This window comes from Tribolium castaneum, chromosome 3 (assembly GCF_031307605.1).
Source record: "Tribolium castaneum strain GA2 chromosome 3, icTriCast1.1, whole genome shotgun sequence".
Taxonomy (NCBI): Eukaryota; Metazoa; Arthropoda; class Insecta; order Coleoptera; family Tenebrionidae; genus Tribolium; species Tribolium castaneum.
The window spans coordinates 14,644,323-14,663,107 of NC_087396.1; the positions used below are offsets into that span (position 1 = coordinate 14,644,323).

An 18,785-nucleotide genomic window follows, 5' to 3' on the forward strand; every position below is an offset into this window, starting at 1 on the left:
CATTGTATACCGGCTCGAAAAACTCTTGTCGCGTCATTCTGGGCTCAAAAATCCCCTAACAATAGCGTCCATTGTATGCATTCCTCGATCCATTTCTTCGCGCCCTGACATTCCTTCAGCCCAAAAAAGATGCATGATCAGGCGGCATTCCATCGCTTTGTGCAGGATTACCACATGAACTCTGATAAAAGCATCAGCCCCACTCTCCGGTGACTCCGGCCACTGACCACCTCGCGACTCCGGGTTCCACTTTCAGTTTCGTTGGCGGGTTCATGCCGGCTGCATGCGCGAGACCTTCGCCAAAGACCAAGTTATGTGCTGAGCAAGTGACAGTTCGTTGACAGAAGCCCAAAACCGAGCTGTTAAGGGTAATTTGTGTCTCTACCCCAACTTCAAGACACCTCTTACATTCAATTTTTTTTCAACAAATTAGGAAAAAATTCACTTGCGAAAAATGATTTAAAGCTTGTTGACTTTTGTGGTTTGTTAATGAGAAAATGCCAGAGCTTTGTGTGGGGTAGCCTTATTTCAGAAGTTCGCTTACATAATTAGAGAGGTAAACGGGTTTTGATTGTATTGTTGCTGATGGTGCTATTAATAATATTTTTTTGCAAATTGCGCGAATTATGTAAGTGACCTCATTTTTGTACTCCACTGTGTATATATTTAGTTCTTTGTCTTTTTAGAGCGGTCGCGATAGAGTAATCTTTGAATTTATCAACTTCCGTTAATTTTAATAAGAAAGCTTAAACATTTCCTTCCAAATAAAACGGTTATTATCTCCGAAAAATTATCAAATTGTTGGTGCAGACAATACGTTTTTTAAGTGAGCGAAATTAATTACAAATCAATTGTTATTATCTGTTTAATTTTTTGAATGCAAGCAATTAGCTGCAATAGTGGCAAAAATGTATTGTGACCACTTCATTAATACTATTTTTTTACATCAGCGCTGTCATAAATTAATTGATGTTTTAACTACTAAATCACGTTTGAAATTTGAAAATATTCTTGTCAAATATCATACTGCTTCGGTGTTTTATTGACCTAGTTTTTTATTTATAATGAATTTAAATACGTCTTAATTATTTTCATAACAATTTTAGCTTGCATTTTAAAAAAAAGCTGACGCGAAGCATCTGTAGAAATAATGAACTGAATTACAGCTGATTTAATTGAATATTTATAAGTTTGATTGATTAATGTGATAATGCATTTGTTGGTTTTATTCGGTTTTAGGATTGTTTTTGTGAAAAATTAAGTAATGGTACATTCTCCACATTGCCTTGGGTTAAACAAAAAATTAATTTTTGTTACAATTAAATTACGTTTACACACGCTAATATCCTTAATCTTTCGTGCCAAAAAAACCGTAATTACCTCATTATTACCTCAATATTTTTTAAAACAATAATAACAATCAGCATTATAAGTCATTGACTCAAGCAATTGAAATTCATCTCATGCACATTCGTGGCTATACACTAATGTAGTTTGTATAATTTTTTATGAATTTTAGATTTTACGATCGGAAATTTAAAAAATGCTATAATGGAGTGGACAGGCAGAAAATCGTGGAGCAATTAAAACAATGGCAAAACTGACACAACAATGTTGGTAGAAATGAAATACGTCCGTTTCATTATTACCCATGTCATGTTCTGCCATTGTTTTATTATATTTAAATCGCGTTTAGATTAATTAAATGAGAGACTATCGCCGGATTAGGAAATAGCAGTAACAATAGGAACAATTTGAACACGATTCAAAGAAATTTATTTTATATTCTGCAGTCACTGCGACAAGTACCGTTCATTTCATTAAACATGTGATTCGGCCCTGACATCAATGACCCTTGCATTGCCCTAGCTTAACCCAGCGTGATTTTTATTTCTTATAAATGCAAGTTCAAAACTGCTGTAAATAGTTTATGGGTTGTAAATTTCTCAATCGAAGCTTTCTATCCATTTTTGTTACAAGTTTTTGAATTGGTATACAAAAGATAAGGTACTTTCTCGATTTGTATCAAAGACGTTGCAAGTCACTTTTGCTAAAGCAATATTTGCTGAAAGTCCAACAAGGGAAATATTGGTGTGGTAAATACACCAAGCAAATGTTTGAGCAGACGGCAGAAAACACGATCCCAGTTTTTATTGCCTTGCAAATGTGTTATGCAAAGAACACACATTTCGCTCACCAAAAAACAAATTTTCAGTTACCGATAATCATGAGAAAATGGAGTTGGCATCTTTGAGGTGGCAGTCATTCAAGATATTATTAAAAAAATTATTTACATTAACTTAAAGCTTCCTCCATATGCCTCAAGTGCGAATGTTTTATTTGTTTGTGTGGACGCCACTGTATTGACTCTTATGAAAAGGAGCTTCAATTAAATGAATTGAACTTGACCTATCCACTTGACTATTATTACTTTTTAGTTGAGGATACTCGAATAACTGCAAAATAATTAATTATTTATCATTACCAGTAATTAACGTAGGTACGAATATACTCGTAAGTGATTTTGCTTTATTTACATTCGATCTTGCATACATTTCGTAACAACTTGGATAAAGAAGTAATGAGTACTTTTTTCTCAAGTGTTCATTACATTTTCTCAAAAACTGTCGTGGGCCAATTAATTTATTATACAATATGTCTGTAATAAATGTAGGATTGTAGTAGATATTAAAAGTTGGCCACTTCTTTTCAAAAAAAAAAGAACAATGTTAGTATATGAAAAATTTGGTTTCACTGGTTGCTTGAGTAGATAAAAAATGGTACTTTTCAGAAATTTTATAGAAATAAAATAATTTTATTTTATTGATTCACCTAATTTGAATACGAGTATCAGGACAATTTAGGCAAGAATTCAATCAAATATTGTGTTTATTTACAGAACATGTTCTTGCTTTTACTTTTTATTATCTTAAAATTGTTTATGATAAATTTAAAAGTAGAAATGTAACAAACTGGAGAAATTCTCTATAATTTTTATTTTGGTATATCAGAACATAAAGATACTAAAGAAATATATTAGACAAAGTACGTTGAATTACTAATTGTTTTTAATGTGTTATAAGTTCAGTATTTTTTTCAACAGTGGTTTAAACAGTTATGTTGTTAGTTTATGTAAATCTTTAAACTTTCAGTTTCAGAAATACATTTTAAACCTATACCTTGTAGGAATATCTATTTTGCAACGTTGATGTTCTGGTTAGAGAAATTATTTTGAGATTTTATGGTTATTTAAACTGGGCTTTTTGCACTTTAACACTGCGAGAAAAACATCTAATATTACGTTTTGCGATACATCTCCCATCTTGTTCACGCCTCCACACCTCTTGTCTTTATAATTTTGCAAAATTGTATTAAGTAAATTTGCGATGAAAAAATCCACAACAATGGAATATTGTCCGCGCACACAGAACGGATGTTGCATTGTTGATAAGTAGCAAAATTATGAAGAAATGTGTGCAATTCAAGTCTTTGCGAATGCATCATTTTGGTGTCAGAAAAACGGCGATATTTTTGTAATTAAGTGCAATTTACCGATGATGAAAACCGTAAGGTTACGAGTTTCGCAAGTTTCCAACAAGAGATCTTACAAAGCTTTCCACTTAAACGTACATTGCGCCACGAAAACGCTCCAATTCAATAATCACTTGCAGCCGTCACATCTCGCACTGTCATGCTGAAAGGTAGCTGAAATCCGCCGAATCAGAAATGTTAAGATGGCTTGGACCGCGCAAGGCCCCGACGCCGAACGACGGTCAAGCAGATCCTATCCCGAGCATCCTCCAAGACGAAGACGTCACCGACGACCCCCTCGCTGTCCTAGACACCCACCGGAAGGGACTCAAGCAGATCTACTCAGTCAGCAGGTCAGTCTTCTTGCCCAGAGTTAGTCTCAAGAACACTTGTAACACTGACAATGACGTTTGCTGTGCGCCGCCGGGGTGAGTACTGTAACTCCCATCGACTAACAAAGTAACCACGTAACACCTAACTCGCAAAACCTGCGAAAAGCACCATCTATTTGGCCTTTTGATGCAGGGTAAACCCCCTTTTTCGCGACGCTCCACAAAAAGCCCCCCGGCAACGCAGCCCCCAACCAGGCGAAAAGTCCAGCTCGTCGGGGTATGGGAGCAGTCTCGACCAGTTCTACTCCGACCCAAAACTCCGTGATGAAAGTGAACAAAACCAAAATTTTGCCAAGTCAGTCAAACCCAACCGGGTTGGTAAAAACAACCGGTCGCCCCCATCATCTGGATCCTCCTCTGGTACCTTGACCACCATTCCTGAAGGTCGCGTCGACCTCCCCATCCCCAAGCCCATCTGGCCGGACAGGAAACCCCACGATTCCCTCGTCGATGACGCGCTCCTCCGCTACACCAGCCTCAACCAAGAGCAGGACTTTACCACCGACCGTCTAGACGTCTCCGTCAAAGAGGTCCTCGTGGAGCTCCTCAACGGGATCAACGCCACCATGGACGGAAGCACCGGACTAACCCCTGAAGAAATGCTGAAGTCCGTCAACGAGAAAATCGCCGCTAGCATCGAACTCCTGCGCTTGACCACCGAGGAAGAAATGAAGAAACTGTGCGTTAACTTGAGCAACTGTCGGAAAATCAATTCGGTCCTCCGGGCTTTCAGTAACTCTCCCGAGCGAACTGTGAGTGACGCCGACGAGTTGTACCAGATTCCCTCGGGGTCGTCGAGTAGTGGTTTTAGTGATTTGCACGCTCTCCCGGTTTTCATCCACGAGGACCTGGGGAGTGTGCCGAACGGGGTGAGGAACGCGATGATCTACGGGACTCTGTACCGGGGCAAGAACCTCGGGAGCAAGCCCGCGAAGGACGCGCCGCCGAAGAGGACCTCCCTGAGGGACGTCAACGACAATAAGCCGAGCGTGTGGGAGCAGTACTACGGGGTGAGGGCCGTGCAGGAAGGGGAGGTCAAATATGCGGCAAAACCAACGGATGTCCCGCTTTTTGTAAGTATTTTCAATGAATCATCCAGTCGTGACAAGAGCATCCCAGATGTGTAACATGTAATTGGGGCCTTTAAATTGCCCATACACCCACTAGATCAAAACAATCCGACTCCCACGTGACTCACCCAACCGACTACTAGATCAGAGCGAAATTTCTTTATGACCTCATCGCCGGCATGGTGAAAGGTCGTAAGCCACCAAATGACCCATAAACGTCAAATCGGCCGATTCATTCGTTTCCTATACCATGTTCAAGGTCGGAAAAGTTTTCGCTGCGCGTAGATGCTCTTAAAATTGGCAATTAGACGCGGTTAATATCATACCGTGACGAAATATCGCCGTGAAATTATGGGATTTTTATCGGATTTTCATTCAAATTAAACATTAATTAATGGAATGTGCTTTTTCGGTTGGTTTGACATTTTGGTAGCTGCGTGATTGGAGTTTTATTGGTTGTAATTCGGGTTTATGTATTTTAACAAACATACCTGACAGGAACATTTAAAATTGCATTACACGAACTTTTATTGTTACAACATTTTTGTCTTGGGACTAGCCAGATCGAAAGATAATATTTTCTATTTAATTTCTTCTCATACCTTGAAATAACTCTTTTATGCATTAAAACGAAAAAGAATTGGGCATTTGTATGCACTTTCTTTTCGCGTCCTATTTTTCTAATCAGAGACAAGAAACCACAAATTAATCATTCAGAAATTATTTATTTGGTTTCGTTTTTGTAACAGTCACTGCTAATTGTTCGGAAATAATCACAATAAACTACAACTCTGTCACTGTGAAAAGGTCAGTCGACGAATAAAAAACCATTTTGCAAAAAAATTTCCGATTAATATTTCCGTTGTGAGCATTTTTGAGCATCAAACTAATTGATTGCCTTACCATGGCCCAGTTGAGTGAACGTGAATTTTCATGGGCGTTCGAAACAATTTTTGGAACTTTGGGTCATCCGAAGTGAAGCTGATTAAAGTAGGAAACATTTAATGACAGATTTGGTCGTCATTTTTGTGGTTTTTAAATACCCGAAGAAATTGATTTGAATTTACAACTCCTCCACTTTTCATCTAACAGATGTCACATTTTTTCGCTTTCTACCACGGCCAAACAGTTTTCAATTTCAAATTGCAAGACCACGAAAAAATGGGTCGCCATCTGGTAAATACTTTTGCAATAAAGAGAAAATACCGAATCTGATAAGCATCGCAGCGTATTCACGTTTTGATCTTATGAATAATTGTCAAGAGTCTTAAAAACAACACGGAAGTGGATAGGGTGCAGCCTTCCGGCCGGAAAAAACACACATTGAAAAAATTGCAAATAAATCAAAATCAGAGCGAAACTTTCTCCTGATTTTGATCATCGAAAATGGAATTTACGCTCTCGTGGGACGATTTATCGTGAGCAAAAAGTTTTGACGGCTGTACCTACGTTCTGAATAAGAATTACACGTAAACATTACATAAGACGAAATATAAAATATTACACATCATTGGCAGTTGTGGATTTTGATGGTTTTATTGGATTTGTAATGGTGGAAAAATCTTACATAAAGCTCAAACTTACAATTATTAAATAAATATTGCAAAAAAACACTCTTACGAAAGCTATTGATTCAATTTCTTCTTTCTATTTGTTTGCATAATAATTGTTAGTAAACAAAACATGGATGCATAGCACTTATCGCCTTCAGATTACGAGGTATTGTGCAGTGACACTCATTTTCAACTTCTAAATTTAAGAAGCATTATTAATTTTAAACACTTTAGATAATTGCAACTGTCAAAGGTCATGCAGTTTGATTTACGGGAATGCGGAGATTTGCAAAATTTATTGATTAATATTCGTTACTTCAAAGTTATGAATAGTTGATGACGTAATATTGTCTGAGATTTGCAGAGATACAAGATATCAACGCTAATTAACCGTACAATCAGATAAATAATCGGCTAATTACATCTGCGTGTATTTATTTCTAATATTTAAACATTCAGAATAGCTATGCTGTGTTTACCGCTTTTAACAATCGATGATAATATCTAATGGCGTCATTTACGAGCCAAAATGTTTTAAAGGTCGGTTAAGGTATTTTTAACATATTTAGGAAACATTACATTTGAGAGTGTTTAGAAAATTTTAAAAAAGTTTGATTTAAAGCCTTTTATTTTAAATACATTTTATTGTAAGAAAAATACTAACTTAGGGGTTGAAAAAAATTGAAAAAAGGAGGACCTTATAGTTTTCCAACTAATAGAAATTGTTCTATAATCATTAATCAACTTGTATAAGTATGTGTAGTATAATGATTTGTTTTTTCTGCGAAATAGGATAGTAGCAGTAGCTGCATATAATTTTCAGCCTTTTATTTCAGTTTCTATGTCTGGTTTTTTCGTTTCTTCGCACGCAAGGCTCGTTTTTCTCCGATTTAACCAACACTATTTTTATTATCTCCATTGCAAATGTCTTTATGTAACAAAATTTCCATTTCTCATGGAATTTTCTCTCTTACTTCCTCAATAACAATGATTTTTCTTCCGTATCAACCGTGAAGAGTATGCACATGACCCCATTTTACGTAAGCCCTACGTGGTTTACATTCTTTCCGCTTGAAGTGGTTGTACCTTTACGAATTTATGTACCAAAAACAGTCCTAATCCACATGAGATATTGCAAAACTAAAACCAGAAACGCCGAACCAGAAGAGTCACGGCACAAGGCCTCAACAACCCGAGCGTTAAAATAACACGGAAACATTTCTCCTCTTCATCGAGCACTTAAATCTCACAGTCTAATGCACTTCATTCTGGCGCGATGACGCAACAGCATATGTGGGGCCGCCAACTTCCCTTTTGGTCGCCCCAAAGGGTGTCTTACGTAATTCCAACCACGACTCGTGCTCCGGGTCATCCTCAACCTTTCGGAGACAATGCCGGGCGTGAAAGAGGCGCCAGAACGCTTCCCCGAGGCGGTCTTGCACCACGTCGTTACCGACGGCCTTCGAAGGCCGCTGACCAGTTTTTGGCCGGTGACGACAGCTTTAGCACAATTCACACCCTCGTCCGAGTAATGCGTTTATGTAATAACGTGGTGGAATTTTTGGAGAAATTGGTGGAGTTAATTGGCGCCGGGGGCTGATTAGGGCGTTGGGATGCATGGGAGATGGCCGTGGTCGTAATCGAAGGCGACGATTCGGTCGTTTTGTGCATACGTGAGTTTTATTTTATTTTCACTTTCAATGATTGCTTGGCCTACTACCCTACATTGTTGGCTAAAGCATCTGAACGAAACGAATTGGAAAGTCGTTCAACGTTGCAATAGCTGTCTAGCGTATTAGCGAATTTTTAACGCGACTCGAGCTGGACCCTTTGCCGATGGCCTCAATTATCATTTCATAAAGATAAAGAAATTTCTTGTTTACTGTTTTTTGGAGCAGTTGGCCAATCGCTTAAACGAACTGCCTGGCTTAATTGTGCTCTTAATTAACACATATCTTTTGCTACACCAACACCACCAAAATTTCAAAATTTCTCTTCTTTACGAATTTTTTCTGAATTTTAAATTATTTTAGATGTCTTTAAAGTTGCCAATCTAAACTCACTCTTATAATATCATTCATAAACTGTCTCGACATAAAGATCTGCTAAGTGAATCTAAGTATACACGTGTCTCAACAAAAGATTGGAAAAATGCTAGAACAGGTCAACTTTAGTTTAAAGGGGGAGCAAATTTTATCTTATTTTCAAAGTTATTTCTAAATATCTCTTGAGTCCAGAGCTACCTCTTCAGCAATCAACAAGTTAACTTTTAACTTTAAAATTGGTTTTCATGTAAAAAAATGTGTCGCTCTGTTCAATTAAATTCTCTGTCAATAAATGTCAAAACTGTCAGTTGTAGAATTTACAAATTGTCATTTAATTAATTTTAAAAATTTCGTTAAAATGAAACTAAATTGTTACACTGTGCAATAAAAACACTTTCATTGTCGAAGCTTATTCTGAATTGGAGACTTAATAAATGGAGAATGGTAATATTCGGTGTCTAAATGCCTGTCAGTAAATCTATAAAGCGGCATTTCTGATTTTACACGGGAAATTCACAGACAAATAGATGGGAATTATTTAAAAACACATTGTACATGCAACCATGTACCTTTTTCAATTTTGAACGATTTGTTCTTGAGAATTTTGAATTGGCTTTTTTACTTTAGTTAGATATTTGCTCTGGTATTCGGTTTAATTTTCCAAGTTTTTCTAATTATTTGTAACTTAATGTAAATATTTTAAATGTAAACATTTGTTTTTTTAATTTTAAAAGAAAATATTTACTTCGCAAATTCTGTATTGAAATATTTTTTTCTCAATTACAATTTTTGAAGATTGGTTTTACCTTCACACTACAAACAGTGAAGATTTTATTTTGCTGAACATTGGCGTTTCTATAAAGTACTGTTTTCAATGTATTGATATGGACTTTTTAAATCTCAACATAGAATAACACAATTAATAGTGTCATGGCGTGGTATATAATATTTAGTCTTTATCATATTAATGGAGAAGATTTAAGCACTCTAATAATATATTGATACGACTTTTGTAAAACTGATCATAGGATTAATAGTGTTATGTGTGTTATATGATGTTCAGTAAATTAAAAATCTCAGTACATGTAAGTATTTTTTTCCGAGTTTTAAAAATTGTTAGATAACAATTAATATGACTTCATTATACAATGTATTTTTTTCAGTAACGCTACTGAGAATTTAAAAAAAAATTGAGTTAAACATTTAAAATCTATGAAAATTACTTAAAATTATACCATTGAACAAATGAACAATAAGGAAATTGAAAGTCAATAATAGTTCTCTTATAGTAGGTAGTTTATAGTCTATCCCGAAGGTGCTTTTTTATTTAAATAACAAGGCGCTGTTAGATAGTTTCTCAAATCCTACTTTTTGAAGGCCTTGCACTCGGAAATTTTACAGGCTCGTAACAATTTTCATTGAAAAAATATGTTGCATTATTTTAGAATTCTACACTAATTTTTCGTCAAAAATTATTTATTTAGGATTTTATTCCAGAAATATTTTTTTTTCAGTAATTAAATGAGTTTTTTTTCAACTTCACAGAATAGTCAAAAGCAATCAGCATCAACAACAGCTTACAATAAAAGCCATTTCTTAAATCAATAAGATTAACTATTGAAATCGAAAGAATAAAAGATATTGAAATTAAACCTAAATCGAAGAATTATTAAAGTTTAAAAAAATTATTAAGTTTAAAATTTTAGCTGTAAAACCTGAAAATCGTATAACTGGGGATTTTTGCTGAAATACTACTAGTCCTTCTAACACGATCGACGACTGAGATATGTACGAGTATTTTATTTTGCAAAAAGCCTGTGTTGCAATTTCCAGTAATTATATGATATTTGAATGGCGGTATTACAAAACACAAAAAGCTAGACAAAAGCTCGTAATGGAGGAAGACCTAAAGATTGCCATCAAATCGTCAAACCGTACTTACGACGATGTCAAATTATATCAGATTTCCTGTCTTCAAAGTGGTGAAAATAAGGAAATTTCATTAATATTAATTTAGCTAACTAACCTCGTTGAAAATTTCCCCAGTTATCTTTGCATTTACGGTCCGCCGGTGTTAAACCGCTGTAAAGCGTCAAATTAAATTTATATCACAATTTGCATATCATTATCCTGATGATTCCTAATCTTTTTATCAGCTCTTTAATTGTCTTGTTATGAGGCGAGAAAAGAAAGCTGATTAATAAACGCGATTCGGTTTTGACCCATTTCTGGCCAACTGGAATCGATTTCTACAAGTCTCGCAAGGTTTTGGTTCAAAAGTTGGAGCGAATTTGGACAGTTTTCGAGTTTTTATGTTCATTGGGAAAAATCAGTGCATGACTTCTGACTCCCGCGTAGATGATGTCAAGCACGTCACTTAAAACACGTGTCTCCCGAGAAATTGTTTGAACTTTAATAACAATCAAAAGTTATTTAATTAACAATACGTTACGTAAACGAAGAAGAAAGCGAACGTGTGTGCAAACACTAATTGTCGGCCCCGGAATCACCTGAGATTTGCCAAGTTTATTCTGTTTTATGGAGAATATTTTTGGCAAATATTGTGAAAATGTTTCGTAAGTCGAACCGGTCGCGCGAATTATCAAGGGATAAAGGATCGTTGTGGAGATGGGACATGGTGGTGATGGTGGCTTTTCGGAGGTGGGACTCGAATCTCGGTCATCGGGTCAGTTAATTCGCCTTAGGATTTTGTTATTATTTATAAATACAAACTACATCTGGTTTTAGATTATTTCAAGGTTGATAAATAAATAAATTTTTCGGTAAATATGAAATGGGGGAATTCTTGTTGGGATGTTTCCTCCAAAGGTTGCACCATTGCCACGGTGATTCACGGAGCATCCACGCAAATTTCTCTCCCTGTCGAAATAACTTCTAATTTTGGAAAACTACAATGAATTCAACTGATATTTCGCTTTTCACAACAAATATTATTTATCGCTGTTTCTATATCATTTTTTCTACTTTTGTTTAATTTTATTCATAATTTTCGTTACGTAAAATTTATGGTGATGGCTCAAACCACCTGTGCCAGGCTTTTGTATGTTAATTTTGTACAACAGATTAGAGTAGTACTCTAAACCAAAAATTGATTTTTACAACTCATACCCAATTTTTTTATTTCACACTCTTGAAGGCAAAGATTTAAGAATGCAGTTGGCCATGAAAATCAAAACTTACTGATCCATCCACACTTTCATACAAGTTGCAGTGTTGTTTAAAATTTTCAAAATCTGCTGAAATGTCGGTTTACTCGTTAAAACTTTTTATTTGCTTCTCACGTAGACCTGAAACAAGTGCTTTTTCCCATGCTATTTGAAAAAATCTTAATTGCGATTCCTTGCGCAACTTGATGTAAAGGTTTAAGGTCTTTTTTGTTTCGTTCTTTCCCCTTTCCACTTGCCGAAATTTCTCTCGACCGCTTTTCTCCTTCGATCGATGTTGCAAGGTGCGTCACCGCCGAAATTATTTTCCTATTTCCACACCGTCGAAAAATGCCGTTCTTTGCAATTTTTTACCAACTCTCACCGGCCGCCCATACCTGTTCCGTCCAACGCTAATAAATCGAAACCAGTCACATCCATCATGCGTAATCCGCCACAAAACCAACAACAATGGGCAATTCGGTCGCCCATCGGCGTTACCTAACAATGCATGCATTACCCGCATTGCGATGTGAAAGCGCTGAAGAATCCCAAAAATCCAGTACACCCTGCGTTACAATAGCCAGTTTCAGGGATGCTTATTCTAGATCTTTCCGAAACGAGAGAAAGTGGGAAAGTTAGTGCTTGTGTCAATGGCGAATAAGCGATTTCGGTTTTTTCAGTAGGTCGATGCGAAATGCGTGAGGATTTGCCGCACGCTGACGTAATACCGATCGGAGAAAGTAATGGGCAATTACAATATTTCGCGCAATGGTAATGTCAACATTACTACAATGGGACTTTCTTCAGTTTCTTCTCCTTGTCTCTTGACCAATTCGGGACAGTTATGTAACCAAATTCAATTTTCCGTGCAATTTTTGGGAAATTTTGAAAACCAAAAAAAAAACTTCCTCGTCATAAAATCACTTCAGAAAATACCTATCATTAATTTGCAGCTTTTAGAATCACTTACGGTTAAAACCCAATTAAAAACGAAATTATATAATAACATTAGCATAAACCTTGACCACCTTCCCTATTTCGATATTTTTACATTAGAGTTTGCTAAAATAAGAAAAACTGCCAGCTTTTGGTAGGTGTCCAGTTGGAGTCATTAATTAATCATAAAAATGGAAAGGTAATTAAATTTTTGGGTATTAATGATATCATTAAAAAGCAATAAAATTTGAAAATATAATTATTTTAGTTGGTACAGTTACATGATTGATAGCTTTTCTAATATTCAAATGAACTTATTTTGCACAGTGCGGTGGGTGTCCATACCCGGCATTAAAATCTCCGCGGATTCTCTTACATAACGCAAATTATCCACGGTAGAAATAAATCTCAATGCACTTCCCTCATATTTTGCAATTATAATTTATCATAACCTAACAAAACGTTACGACGATCCTTAATAACCTTATATTTTTTCAAAACAACGGTCTTATGTATGTCACACGAAGATTAGCCGTGTTATTAGTGCAGAACATCAATTTGCTTGATGTAAATTGTGTAATCGGCAATTTTTTGTGTTAAGTATAGATATGTAACTAGAAGTTCGGCTTTATCGCTCAGTGAAGCCAACTGAAGTGTAACCGCAACAAATGAAGACGTACCGTGACAATCCATTACGGGAAATTACAAGGAATCTAGACGATATTACACGCTCTCAAATGACGCTGACCGTGAAAATTATTGACGGTCGACCGAATATGGAGAATAATTATCGGTTGAAAGAGAATGGCGAGAAATTTTCACTTACAATACGCATAGGTGGTCGAAATGATTGATTTTTTATTACTAATTTCACATTGTTTATTACTTTAATACGAACGAGATTATAAATTAATTTTACAACTGCTGTAATTATTAATTTACTCGATTGTTCCACGTGTTCGCCTCCTCTTTCACTTTTTCAGTCACTGCGTGAAATGAAAATCGTCTAATTAATCGATCGTTAGTTTTAATTACGTAATAATTCTTGATTTTTCATTGTGTTAGTTCCGCGGCGCCACCAAAATAAACATTTCGCCATTATTGTTGTGTATGTTTTTCCGTGTGCTTTGTGAGAAAAGTCCCAATTGCATCGGCAAACAAAATGTTGTGTAAAAGGGAAACAATCGAAAGATTCTTGGCGCAACAATTTTATCAATTAGGCAACTGCATCGGGTTCAAGACTACTTGACTACTAACATTTACACCTACTCGTGCAAGAAATGTCAACACCTGTCATCGTTTATTGTTTCGAGAACTAAATTAGGGATTGATGTCATCTCGGTGGGAAATTGGAGAGAAAGTCCTGCGCGAGATGGAATCTCCTGCTTCACTCTCACTGCAAGCGATGACCGTGAATTGTGACTTGACCGTCACAGTTTGGAATTGCAGCAGAGCTGGGCTTTCCTATGGATGCGCTAATTGGACCGAGGAATTAACCATAAAGCACACGCTAGAATAAGCGGTTAATAACGTGTCGAAGGAAACTAATAAAGCTATAAAAATTTCTTTAAAAAAGAGAGAAATTCTAAGCGATCAGGTACCTACAAGACAGTACTAAATGTTTGAAAAATTATTAAATATAGAAAAAAACACTAACAGATGAACTACTCTGAACAGACTGATGGGTTATCCCAGAAATATGAATAGTCTAAAATATTAATTATCCTTTGGACCCGTTTTTAGAAGGCGAGAATTAATTCACTGTTAGTTCCTGAATCTGAACTTCTATTAACTAAATTTGGTCACATATTCAGTTAATCTGATGTTTGACTGCAATTAACTTAATATCTGCTTATGATCTTGGTTTAAAGCTCCTGCAGCGAGCGTTGTAAGAATTCTTAATTTTAAAACAAAAGAATAATTAGTTGTACAGGGTGATGCATTTTATATGTCCGAATAGGAACATACAGCATTCCGCTATCGTCTTTTGTTTTTGACTTATAAACAACAACAAAAAGTTGATATTTCAGCGAAATCTTAAAAAAATTCATATCTTATATAAAAGATACAAATTTAAAACAAAGACATTATAGGCACTTTTTTGCAGAAAATCCAATAATGTTATCAGCGATTTTTTTAAATTATTCGTTTAGCTGTCACAACATAAAGTTGTATTTTTTTAAACAGTATTCATAGACGGCTGTGATATTTTTGAAAAGCTTATTTTTTCTGATTTGATATGTCTATTTATGTAATGCATTATTTTTAAATTATTAAAAAGCATTTCTCTTTTTCTTTATAGTAGGCTATGAAAAAATTTTGGATTTTCAATTAAAACTATGAAAAATATATTACCCAACAGTAGTTATTTCAAAAACAGCAAAATAAATTATTATTAGAGAAGATTTTTGCGATTAATAAAAATTATTTGTTTTTAGATTTAAAATGGCAAGCTTACATTGTCATTCTTTTTTTCTACTTAAACATGAAATGTCGGAAAAAGAAAGATTTTATTAATTGTATGATTGCCTCTCAATAAAATTTTATTTTACAAAAAAATGACAATCCAAACATTAAAATAAAATTCCATCTTCGTTAAAAAATACATAACATTATCAATGTCACCTCCATAGCACTTCACTAAATCATAAAAAAAGTGATAGCAAATTTTTGCACATTTTTTGTGTAATTAAAATTTGCGACGATTGTATATTTGTTCAATTGGAAAAAACTTTAACATAGCTTATTTTTATAATGTCATATTTTTTACTTTAATAACCGTTTACAAAATATTTATACTATTCACACCTCTTATGCGAAATAATTTTTGCATGGCCAACTACTTTCAAATATTATAAATATATTTTTTATCAAAAGTATATAAAAATATCAAACTGTATTTACATTGTTTTCGCTTCAGAAAAAATAAGCTTTTCGAAAATGTCATAGTCAACTATGATTCCTAATCAAAAAATTAAAACTTTATGTTATTACAGCTAAAGGAATGATTAAAAAAATTGCTGGTAGCATGGTTAGATTTTCTGTAAAAAATGCCTGCATAATGTGTATCTTTTATAATAAGGAAGCTATGAATTTTTATGCTAAAATGTCAATTTTTGCTTGTAAGTCGAAAACAAAAGACGATAGCGAGATACACCACCTTGTACAAAATGAAAAAATCTTTATACAATCAAAAAAATACAAAAATGTTTAAAAATACACACTTTACACGAAGACCTCGACTAATATTAATTTTGGTTTTTTTAATAAAATTTGAATCAATAACTGATATTTTTAATATTTAAATTTAAACCAAAAAATTGAATTGGCGTAATTGTTGAATCAATTTTTTCCTTGATTAATCAGTTGTAACAGTAATTAATTTAATTCCGTTTACTATCAATGGAAAATAGAAAACTTGTTTCTGTTACAAGACACAAAAATGTTAGACGATTTTCGTTAAAACCGGAAATAGTACACACCTAGATTAAATGCGACAGGTGGCAATTAAGAGTTTTTTGATTTGATAAATGGTATTTTTATGTATGACTTCAGTTACTTGACATGTGTTCAAAAATTAAACATAACTTTAGCGAACGTCTGAAAATCCGAATTTCCGCTCTTATCAAGTTCAACGACACCATCGATGTCGCCAGTAATAATTTCATCATTTACATCACGTCTAGACACTAATTTAGCCAAGTATCCTCACTAATCATCATGAAATGATTTCTCCTAGATTTCCCCAGACCCGCGTCTTCCTGAGTACTTGCTGGAGTCTTGGAGCCACACCTGCGCAAAATGCCGACCTCAAAGGTCGCTTCACTTGCACAATAAATCCGTAGGATAGATAAAACTCGCTTTCTTCTCAAATATTGGCTTTTCTTCACTTCGGAAGTGTGTAATTACCTTATGTAAGGCTTTGTTGGTTTGCAGCCTGGGGGCCGGCCCGAGGCGGACTTCACCCTGGACGTTCCGCGGTCGGAGCTGCTGTCCAAACGCATGAAGCAGGACAAGAAGTGGCGATGTCGCTGTCGGCTGCTCACCTCCTTCCTGGGGCTGGTCTTTTTCCTGCTGTCTGTGATGGCTGTGAGTCTGATGCTCACCCGAGGCAAGCGCATGTTCGGTTCGATGATGTGACCAAAATTTTTGTGATATTCGACGTTTTATCACATTGATGCACCGAAATACTGCCATAAGTTTGCTCATTTTGCAGGTGCCAAATGCTAGTTACCACGATTTTGCAGTATTAGTCCTGATGGGCTATTAGAGTTGTGATAAAATTATAGTGTCATGTAGGTATTATGTCTTTAGAGTGATTGTAAGTCGACCTTTGCCACGAATCGGGGGATTTGGGGCAACTGGAGGCATTATTTTTCTTTAAAAACACATTCTTAACTTATTGATTCAGGTATTTTTCATTTATTTTTAAGAAATGTATTTAACTAGATATGTTGCAAGTTTGAGTGTAAGTTAATGTGTAAATGATGTGTCGAAAATGATTTGTGTGCAAATTATTGTATATATTGTAATAAATAAACAAATAAACTGTTATTGTCCCATCTTATTTCTTATGCAAAGCAACAACGTGAATATCAATAAATATGGTTATAATAATTATTACAAATTATGAAATATAAAATAAGAAGAGTAGTTGCGAGTAATATCCCATTTGTTATTCACTATTAAAAAACACTTTCTGATTAAAATGTTATATTAATGATTTGTTACTGCATTTCTGAAATTTCGTTAGTAATATTTGTTATTGATTAAATTAAATTCAGTTTTTATCAATAAATAGAACGATTACTAATTTACTTATTATGTTACATATTCGGAAGTGTTAAATTAATTGCTCACTGCATGTTTTTTAGTGCCAAAAAGCTATGCTATACAATAACACACTGATTATTTGTTTGTTACAGTTTATCTGCAAAATTTGTAAAGTTAAAGCTGAAAATTTGTGTCACTTCTATTAAATCAAAACATTTACAGCACTACAGCAATTAATAGCAGTACATTTGTTAATCAGGTACTTGTATTATTATTTTTGTCCCGATCACTATTTAAGTGATCCTTAGGTCAGGTCAGAAGCTGGAGATGCGAGTCTGTAGATAAAAACTCTGACACTCATGTTATTTTATTCATTGTTTAAAGTTTATTTTATATACATTTATTAAAAAATTACAATATATATCTTCGTAGCTTTCTAAAAATAGGTAATTAGATATCTCTGCTTATTTTTTTTAGTTCTGTAAAAAATTTGGTGTATAGAAACGATCAACAAAGCTTTTATTGAAAATACTTTGTATATTTTTTATTTAAAAAGTGTTACAAACTTAATAGTAGTTTATGCAACTAATTATACAATAATGCATAAAAAAAACTTACACATAGTTTAACCAGAGAGTATGCGATAGTATGGCAGTTTTAATTTAATTAATTTAATTAATTTATTTATTTAATTTATTATTATTTTACAAATAAGTATTTTGTTTGCAAAATAATCTGCTTTAAATCTGCTTAAAAGTGTGACACATTCATTATAATATGTTTTTAAAAGATCATTTTTTATTAATAATAATAAAACATATTAATAATTTATTTGCACTTTATATAAAATTTTATTTTAATATAAAAAAACTAAGTATTTCTAATAAATCAATTCAACCAAACTAAACACTATTACAAAATAATAAATACAAAAGAATATAGTACACAGTAGTTCCTAAAGGGCTGCATTATTGTATAAAATAGTGGAATCTTTTAGCTCAAATTTTGTCAATAGGGTTCAGTTGTAACACAAATGCTTCTTTTACATAAAAATCCAAAATTTATGACCAGTTCACCTCAAAACATGACATCGTCTGGGGGCTAATGTGTACGTATATTTTCCTTTAATTTTTATAAAGCAAATAATGTGTTTTGTACAAAACAGAAAATAATCAACAAAACTAAATATTTATTAAAAAAATGTTTGGTTAATCATTTGGAATTAAGTCGAAATTCAAAAAAATACTTGCTTTATGTAAATTCTAACGTCCATAATTATTATTTTTGTTTTAATAGTATATTATACTATATATATTTA

The 18,785-nt window shown here is 34.2% G+C and overlaps 1 protein-coding gene across 3 annotated transcripts; it reads left to right on the forward strand.

Annotated features, from left to right (window-relative positions):
- Positions 1-232: 232 nt before the first annotated feature.
- On the forward strand, positions 233-17,248 carry LOC664468 (uncharacterized protein). Of its 3 annotated transcripts, none has more exons than XM_970473.4 (4): positions 233-368; positions 3,672-3,959; positions 4,057-4,996; positions 16,631-17,248. In XM_970473.4, the coding sequence occupies exons 2-4, from the start codon at positions 3,727-3,729 to the stop codon at positions 16,832-16,834; spliced, it is 1,377 nt and encodes a 458-aa protein (XP_975566.1). In that variant the 5' UTR covers positions 233-368; positions 3,672-3,726; the 3' UTR covers positions 16,835-17,248. The 3 variants fall into 3 exon arrangements, with proteins under 3 accessions (XP_975566.1, XP_008195969.1, XP_015837641.1); XM_008197747.3 differs by having other exon boundaries at positions 3,672-3,884; XM_015982155.2 differs by lacking the exon at positions 233-368 and adding an exon at positions 407-556.
- The last annotated feature ends 1,537 nt before the right edge of the window (positions 17,249-18,785 follow it).

Coding starts and splice junctions, on each gene's coding strand:
- LOC664468 (XM_970473.4), top strand. CDS start 3,727: ATGTTAAGATGGCTTGGACCGCGCAAGGCCCCGACGCCGAACGACGGT. Junction 3,960..4,056: donor GTTTGCTGTGCGCCGCCGGG/GTGAGTACTGTA, acceptor CTTTTGATGCAG/GGTAAACCCCCTTTTTCGCG. Junction 4,997..16,630: donor CAACGGATGTCCCGCTTTTT/GTAAGTATTTTC, acceptor GTTGGTTTGCAG/CCTGGGGGCCGGCCCGAGGC.